Below are 9913 nucleotides of genomic sequence, written 5' to 3'. Positions count from 1 at the left end.
GAATTGTAGTTTATGAATAAGCAATAAATATTTTTTTATAGCCTAAACATCGAAATGAAATTATAAATGATTTATTTATCTTTTAAAATATGTCTAATGGAAGACATATTTCTCTTCTATGTAATAACTTAAATCATGAATTATAAACTCGGCTCGTGTAGTAAATCAATATTTTATTGATAGTTTTAAACTCGTGTTATTATTTTATTAATATATATTGTCGTTAATTTCATTTTAAATAATATTATAAAATGAAATGAGAAAGATGTAATTCTATTTAAGAAAATCACGTATTGAGGTTGATATTGCATTCGAGATTATAAACCAGAACTGTAAAAATTGTTAATGTTTATTCTTCAGATGTAAAAATTATAAGTCATTAAATAATTTTGCATACTCGACAGAACAACACCGGATATTTTTCAGTGTATCTTGTTTTTGTCACGTTGATGAAACATATGCAAATACGATTTCTAAATAAATATTTAGTAGAACGTTCAGCACTTGCCTTCAATTCAGTACGCGAATTAAACACAGTGACCATACGTAAAGTGTATAAGAAGCAAAATAACAAGAGTAATTATTCCAATTCAAAAACGTAATTAAAAATGTTATAAATTAATATGTCACCATTTATCTCTATTATTCATAATGTTCACAATTACGTAAATACAGTTGTCCCTCGATAATCCGACAGGTATGGGACCAAAGGTGTGTCGGATTACCAAAAGTGTCCGGATTACCGAAAATAATTACATATTTCGCATTGTTTTGCTAGCAGTAACTTACAATATTCTCTACTCCAACTGTTTGAACAGAACTGCTCACATAAAACACACGAAATGTGTGTCATCGAGTAAGAATTGGATGAGGAGATTCACATCGCGACATGCTTCTGTGTAAGCAGACACGTAACGGGGACGGGTACCTTGATAGGGGGTGCGTCAGACTACTGAGCATGTCGGATTAAAAAACGTCGGACTATCGAGGAACAACTGTACTATTTTTACTTTTCCAACTGTTATATATAACAGTTGGAAAAGTGTGTGGCACAATTTTTATTCACGCTTTTTGAAAATCTATAAAAATTTATGTGAAAAATTACTATCAAAGAGTTACTGTACAGAGAGGTTTCTTGAGTATGACATTTGGAACAGGGTATAGTAATAATCATAATCTTGCAAAAAATTATAAAATAATACAAAATTCAATAAAAATACGATCTTACATTTTATTGCAGAGAGAATTAAAGTAGAAATTGACAGGACGTTGGAAGAAAACAATTGAAATTAAATGTTTTGCAGCAAGAGAAAAGTGTTTTATTTAATACTGTACTAACAATTTATTAAAACCCAATATGTGTATTTATCATTATTCTNAGTAGAAATTGACAGGACGTTGGAAGAAAACAATTGAAATTAAATGTTTTGCAGCAAGAGAAAAGTGTTTTATTTAATACTGTACTAACAATTTATTAAAACCCAATATGTGTATTTATCATTATTCTGTCTATCCTCAGATAATACTTTGTGAATTTATAAACGTTTGAAACTGAAGATTAACCACCCAAGCACTAAACTTTTTCGTGTAAATACTTTTTCGCTTCCTACTCATCGTCTATATGCAAATTTTTGTGTTAATACTGATACTGGTTAAAGTTACAAAATGCTACAAAATATCAAATCATTAACTATGTAAACATTATTTTAATTTTTTTTTTCCTATATGTATGTGTAGATATTTCCTACAGAAATCCAGCAAAACACATACATTAAAGTAAAATGTTAGCTTGATTAATGTTATTAATTACTAAGGAATAAACCTTGTCTAATTAGTGCTGCTGGTGTTGTAAGATGCTAACGATGCATTTCGTGGGATGCAATGTGAACTTTTTCCCTTCATTATATCTCGAATTTCTAACATCATGTTAAAAATGGTATACAATGCATTATACACCTGAAAAATTAAAACAAAATACAAATTGAAAATCACGCAATTACATTTAAAATTAGATTTAAAACACGCAATTATATGTACATGTTTTAAATGCATTTACACGATCAAAATGCTTAAAATATAAAGATAACATCATTCATAAATTAATATAAATTTCCTTAACCTCAACAGCAGTTGCTTTGGACAGTATGAAACAACCACCAATACTGAAACCGATAGAATTCTCTCGAAATCTCTTCATAAAATCTAATATCTGTTTTTAAAAATATAATAAAGTGAATTTAACTCGAAATACGAAAAAAATATTTATTGAAACAAAATATAATTCTGTTGTAATACTTTAAGCTTTTCTGTTATAGAAAGCGGTAATGCACTCATAATTCTTATTTCTTGAAACGAGTCATAAGCCTGTGGAAAAAAAAATAAATGAATACATTAAAATCGATTAGTAAATACGTTTGATTATGCAATTAATATTATTAACTTACGGCTATAAAAAGGCGAGCAGCAGCAAAAGAAGCAACAATAGCAACAGTGACAGCAAGAATGGTGGTAAGGCACATTACGACATAAAAGGTTAGTCGTATATCAGGAAATACAGTGTTGTATATGAAAAAGCACACCAAAGTAAGCAAAGAACCGTAAACGAGAAACATATATTCGTTCCACTTATCGTTGACCTGATTGATAAAATCGCACAATTCGACATGCTTACCAATTAAATTGTGGATATCTCTCTTCGAACAATTAACGAAAAGTCGTTGCAATTGACGAGACAGAACGTTGAATCTTACGAGAATCGCAAATGCCGCCACATGAATAAACGACAACATCCACATGCATAGAGCATATTCGTAAATGAAGCAGATATTGAAATATACGGCGCAAAAAAGAGCTCTTTTATAACTCGATTTTCGTTCCACGACATTACTTATTACATAACTTGTTAGAAATATAAAGGGGACCAAATTGAAACAATACATTATTAACAGTATATTTCGCATTATGATTTGATTTTTTCGGATTTTTTCTTTTTCTGCGGGATAACCGGAATTTGGCAGATCGAATACAAGTTTAGCTCTTCTTCCATTTTGTACCATTAATGCAATGCCGAAGGAAAAGCTGGCAAATATTCCCTTCATGAATAGGGCGTTGTCTCTTCCATTCACATCTCCGATAGGACTACATGCGATAATTACGTCATCGGGAGAAAATGTGTGAATAAATATCATTGCTGTATGACTGAAAAGAATTGCTTCTATTATTTTTCCGTAAATAGACATAATTCTGGTTTGTGTGGAAGACAATCGATGTTTTTCGCATCGTTCGTCGAAATTATCACCGAAAATTAGCCCAATTCTGTAAGACGGTTAAAGCATGCAATACAAGCAGTCTTCCTCCATTTTCTATCATAAATGAATTAAAATTGCCTATGTTACAGAAATCAAAATGACAATAGAAATTGATAGAATACGCATTACATATGTAATGCTGATATATATTAATATTATACGATCGTTTTACTGTTTATAAATTGAAATGCTTTTTCCTGGAATCTACAACGAGATTGTTATGTCAGAGTAAGTTTGTCTATAAAGTTCTACTTGCAAGATAATGGATAATCGATAAGCAATACAATTTTATTACGATGGAACCTTGAAATAGAATTATGCATAAATCATCGAAACATCAAAATAAATGATAAATTCAATTCGTTTAGTAAATTGAAACTTTGTTGTTAGATTTAAATTGGTATTTTTCATTTATAAATTTATATTGAATCATTATTATGAAACGAAATTACAAGTATCTAATTTAAATTAATTATTTATGATTAATTACTACCTTGTTTATTATTTACGAAGAAAATGATGTATAGAGATTGATTGTGCTTTCGATGTTATAAACCGGAAATGTTGATTGGCTTATCGTTATTGTTTAGAGGAAAAACTTATAAATCATTAAATAATTTGGCTAACACGTCAGTAAAAGTTTTAATTTTCAGTGTGTTTTCTTATTATTGCTTTTATGCAACATATCCAGATATGATTTCTAAATGAATGTTTAGTAGCACAATTAGCTTTTGCATTCGATTAAGTACGCGGATTGAATACATCGACCATACGTAAATTGTTTAAGCTGCAAGTAAGTATTTCAATTATAAAGTATAATTAAAAAAAATAATTATGATGTCATAAAGTAGTATTACGCCATTTATTTGTATCACTCATCATTTATACAATGTTATGTAACAGAGAAAAAGCATGGTAATCGGTCAAGATATCATTTCCCATTATTATTACGTTTTTACACTTCACTTTGAAACATTAAAAAAATGCAATAAAGTCATTGATATTTTTTTATGTGTGGAGGTTAGTAAAAGTGAGTATGTTTGTTTAAGAGGCAACATTTTTTTCACCCGCTCTAAAACTTAATAACTATTCTTTTTTGTTTTTGTTGAAAATAACTGAAACTTTGTAAGGCGGTCTATTTGTTAGGGAATTGGTGCTATTAATAGAAAGTATTTCCGAAGTGTCGTTGAAAAATTCACATGTGTTAGTTGGGTTAGGAAGTGTGTTAATCTGACATTATTATTTAAAGTTTTTTTATTTAAAACAACTGAAATTAACTCAAAGTAAAAATGAAACATTCAAGAAACTAAAATAAATACAATAAAATGCATACCGTATAACATTTAATGAAATAAATGGATGTCCACGAATACTCAACCCTCCTTGTCCGAGTTGTCTTAAACGTTGAAGAATATGCCGAAATATTTATAACTGATAACCCGAACAATTAATGGAGTCTTTACTTCAAATTCGATCATTCATCCTGATAAGTGAAAGGGATTTTTCACCTTGATGTTTCGTCTAACACTGCTTCATCTTGGTTTATATAGTTCTGTCGCTTCGAGTTAATTTCTGTTATATTACAGCAAAAATAATTAAAACATGATGCCAAAGTAACATACTTCCTAACAAAACGAACACATCTGTATTTATCAATATCACTTCGAAAATCTGCATTTTTTCCGTATTAATAGCATCAATCTTCAAAACAAACAAACCGCCCTCAAAATTTTAAATATTATCGACAAATAGCACAGGAATTATTAAGCTTCTTATACACTTTACGTTTGGTCGATGTCTTTAATTAGCGTACTGAATTTAAGAAGTCTTATTCTGGATTACAAGGGAAATGATTTCAATGTACAAACAATAAGACGATCATAAAGTATTAATGTATATCAACATTATATAAGTGATGCATATTTATTCGTTATACAGAATTGGGCGAATTTTCGGCGATAAGATTGCCGAACGGTGCAAACGTTATTTATTACCACCCAGAAAAACCAAAATTATATCTGTTTATTGAAAAATAGTAGAAACAATTTTCTTCTATCATACGGCAATGACATGAATTTTCACATTTTCATCCGTAGACGAAATCATCGCATGTAGTCCGATTGAAGATTTAAGTTGACAAGAATACGGACCATTTATGAAGGGAATATTTTCATGCTATTTATTAAGTATGGCTTTGGCGATAAGAAATAGAAAATCCGCAGAATCAAATCGTAATGCGAAATATCCTTTTAATAACGTATTGTTTCCTTTTAGTTTTATATGTAATTTATATTAACTTATGTAATTAGCAATGCCGTAGAACATAAATCAATTTACGGAAGAGCCCGCTTTTGCGCCATTTATATTAATTCTTTGTACTTCGCTACATTATCCAACACAGAACGAACGTTAATCTTAAGGACACATACAGAAAAGTGGCATCTGTATAGATGTTAGATAATTGAAAAAAGGTTTCGAAAACCTATCGCGGATGTATTGTTAATCAAAATCAATTCTATCGTGGGCTATCACTGTTTAATGGTTACATTTTATTGGCCACAGTGTGTCTCCACTGAGATTTCAAATCACATTATAATAAATTATTAATACATTAAATACTTGTTACTTATTTATTTTTTTGTACTGGATTAAATATTGTTTAGACTAAAGTCACACATATCAAACTAATCACATTCTCGATCTCAAATGGGCTTATTTGAGTGTTTTCGAATATTATTTTTGTCTTGTAAGCGACATGTAAGTAGTTTTCTCAAACTTTTTATAAGCCAAGCTCACAATTCGTCAGAAAATTGTTTATTCTGAATATTAAAATATTTATTTATTGTTAAACTATTTTAAGATAAGTTTATCATTATTGTGAACTTATATACTTTATTACAATAGACTTCCCTATAATACGGGTTCCTATAATTACGATTCCTATAAGACGGCGAAAAAATTGCGACGGTATCCATACAAACCTGGTAAAAGAACTATAATTCGGTAAAACGCTACGAGGAATTTAGGCGAGTAAATTGAGTTTATTATCGTCTGTACACTATTATATATTAATTATATATAAATTAGATACTGTACATATAATCATATACAGTATTAATTATATATAAATTAGGTACTGTATATATAATTATATATTAACTTAGTTTATTGTAACTTTATTATAATTACATATATACTTTCGGCCGTCAAGCGCCACGCTACGGAGAGTTTAGGCGAGAAAGTTGTTTACTATAGTCAGAGTCGGTAGATTAACTGGTCTTTTGACTAATAGTTCAAACTTAGCTAGAGGCAATATTTGCCGCTAGTCCGCGCCACTGTTAGAAGGAGAGCGTTGGTCTTGTTAGGTATATACTGAAGTCAGTGATTTTGACCTATAATAATTGTTTTTTTAGCTACATAAAAATGCCAACGTGCTTTGTGCAAGGATGCGAGGCAGGATATCAGTCATCGAACGAGAAGAGACATTTCTTCCGTGCTCCTAGCGATAAGATTGAGGAGTGGATGCCATGCATTCCACGAGACGACAAGATGCTAACAAATAAATGTTACATTTGTGACATACATTTTGCGAGTAGATTTATTTTAAAAGCCTTCTCCCATGTTATAAATGGAGAGAAAGTAGAAATTCCACGAGATCACTGGGCATTAACGTCGGATGCATATCCATCAAACTTCCCTAATTGTCCTAAGTACATTAGTAAGTCTGTACCTCAAAAACGATCAACGCGATGTCTCACAAGAAATGAAGAACCATCTAGGAAGGGATCACAAAAAGACAATACCAAAGGTAACTATTTATGTTTTTTATGTAATCTTAATCCTCAGTGAGTCATGTAATTTTTTGCCCTTGCCTGAGTCGCAGTGCGTCTCTCGGACCCTGTGTTTTAATATAAAATTAAATTTTATCTATCTATCTATTTTATCTATATTTAAGGAACATTTTATATTTAAAAATTAAGTAAAGATTGAGCTGGGTTTGTGAGATCCACTGTGATTCACTGAGGGTTATCTCTCTGTGGCCCATCTTTCCTTATAAATACTTTAAGATTAATTGTCTGATATTTTTTTTTATCAATCATTAGATTTGCATGATACACACTCCCAAGTAACAACTGTAGAAAAGGAAGTAGAAGAACCCTCCACATCTGAAGCTGCAACTACACAGCATCCTGAGCTGTTATATGTCAATAAAATCTCTGCTTTGCAGTCTGAATTGTTAAAAGTCAAAGAGGATTTATATCGGTGCAGAAAGCAAAAGATGATCTATAGGAAGAAACTGAAAACTCTTCAAACAGAAAATCTCAAGCTTCATCAAGAAAATACTGAACTTAAAATGAAACAGTTGTCAGCTGATAAACTTGATTCCTTACCACCAAGACAGAAACTTATAATAGAGCACATGCTGAAAGCATGCCATATAAAAAGCAAAAAGGGTATGAGATATGACATTAATTGGTTACTTGACTGTTTACTTTTAAAAATTAGGTCACCATCTCTCTATGAATTTTTGAGAAATAATGATTACTTGCCTTTACCCTGTCAGTCTACACTGCATCAATATATCAGAGGCATTAATGCCAAATTTGGATTTGATGAAGATCTTTTTGTTGTTTTAAAGACAAAATTGGAGACAATTCCACAAACAGAACGCCAGGGAGTTTTAATTTTTGATGAAATCACACTTCAAAAACATATAGAACTTTCAAAAGCTACTGGTGAAATGATTGGACTTGTTCATTGTGGTGACAATTCTGAATTGCGACAGAGTGAATTTACAGCAGGTGATCATGGCCTAGTGTTTATGTTCAGACCTCACTTTGCTAGTTGGGTATAATGTATTGGCACATTCTGTTCAAAAAGCTCTGTCCCAGGTTCTGCTGTTGCAAAACTTATTTTGCAAGCAATTATTCATTTAGAACAGTACAGTTCTTATACCTGTACAGACTGATGACTGCGTACAGTTTGGTTCGTCCTCCCAAACGAGAATCAGTTCAAACTGATCCTGGATCTATTATTATTACTTTAAAAAATCTTTTTCATAGTTATAAAAAACCATTTAAAGAAGTTCAAGAACAATTGGAAGAACAATTAGAAAATTTGCTTTATGATTAGAGATAAGTTGCCGAAGTTGCCCCTATATCCGGGGCAACTTCGGAAATTTCTCTCTTCTTGTAAAGTTGTAATTATTTTAATTATTTTTATTTCCAAACTGATTTTAACCAGTTCTATAGTAAGAAAACATTCAAATAGACAATATGCAAAGCCTTTTTTCAGTTTACAGCAGTATTTATTACACAAAATTTAAGTAAAGCTTAACATGCCGATTTTGCCCCGGTCACCCCTAATAAAAACAGAAATTTTTCCAGTTCGACGAGAGTGACCGAAAAGTTGTAAATTTTGGAAATTTCCGTGGACGACATTTAACCGTGGTCCTAAAACGAATTAGTTAGAAAACAAAAGACGGACAATCTATTAAGTTTAACATATTTAGTCTTCTACAGCTATGGTAAGAAACGTTTAAAATTTACAAGAACCCTGTCGCGTCTTCTGAGGTATATTAGTGATGCGACAAAAGAAGTATTTGACATTGCCAAATCCCGAGGGTATCGGCACCCTCGAAATTTGGCAGCCCGCGTGCATGTACAGTACCTACCGCACACCTAGGAGGACCGTCTCTGATTCCACTCGTATGGAGCAATTTTACTAAGTGATTAAGGTTTAAAGAGTAAAGAATATTTTATGTTACTTTCATGTACGTTTCATTACAAAGCTATATTTAATTATAATTATATGTTTTTACATATATGAATTTACATAATGTATGAATTTACATTAAAGCAAGAATTGGTATTTAGAGGGCATATGGAATATATTGGATTTAATAACAGAGGTAATTATATTAAACTTGTTAATTAAGTACGTCAGATAAATAATCTATTAAAAATACATTTAAAGAAAGAATTAACTGATTGCCCCTGGAAGTCGGCTTCTTATAGAAACACAGCTTCCCTATCATCAAATGTCACGGCACGCCCCTGCAGATAGAACTGTCTGAAATGTCTATTTAGTAGAATAGAACGGATTAAAAAAACTCTCTTGGTTCAATTGAAAACATCCTCCGAAAGGTGTGATAAGTCTTCAGAATACAAGCAAATATTCAAGCTTGATAAAATTAAATATCAATCTATCTTTTACCCTCTAATTTTAGCAAATGAAATGTCTAAAATTGTTTTGACTGTTGTTCATTGCTTAACTTGTCAAGTGTAGAAACAGTCAATAAACTTTAAACATTTTTAAAGTGCTCATTGGAAGATCCTTTTTTAACAGAAAAAGATATTGGTAAACTCCTCATAAGCACTTCTGGATGATGAACTATAAGTTGTTACGTTACTCAATAAATCCATTAAAAATGTAATTCTTACACCATCAGAAATTCATTGGATTCTTACATTAGTCCATAACAGCAAACCTTACATAAGAAGGAACACCACAAACAAAATGTCAACAACACTATTTTAGCTAAGTTTGTGAGCATAAACGTAATATGAACAAAACACACAAAAAACAAAAAGTTTGTGAGTATT

General features: G+C 30.9%; 1 protein-coding gene across 1 annotated transcript; it reads left to right on the top strand.

Moving 5' to 3' along the window:
* The first annotated feature begins 6863 nt into the window (after positions 1 to 6863).
* On the top strand, positions 6864 to 8195 carry LOC111642617. The gene is made up of 2 exons (XM_023388988.1): positions 6864 to 7116; positions 7412 to 8195. Exon 2 carries the CDS (start codon positions 7588 to 7590, stop codon positions 8161 to 8163), a length of 576 nt encoding a protein of 191 aa, XP_023244756.1. The 5' UTR covers positions 6864 to 7116; positions 7412 to 7587; the 3' UTR covers positions 8164 to 8195.
* The last annotated feature ends 1718 nt before the right edge of the window (positions 8196 to 9913 follow it).

The sequence above is a fragment of the Centruroides sculpturatus genome, unplaced genomic scaffold (genome assembly GCF_000671375.1).
Source record: "Centruroides sculpturatus isolate CEXI.00-Female unplaced genomic scaffold, Cexi_2.0 scaffold1598, whole genome shotgun sequence".
NCBI lineage: Eukaryota > Metazoa > Arthropoda > Arachnida > Scorpiones > Buthidae > Centruroides > Centruroides sculpturatus.
Note: the sequence above shows the minus strand (reverse complement) of the source record. Positions and strands in the feature narration are given on the sequence as shown.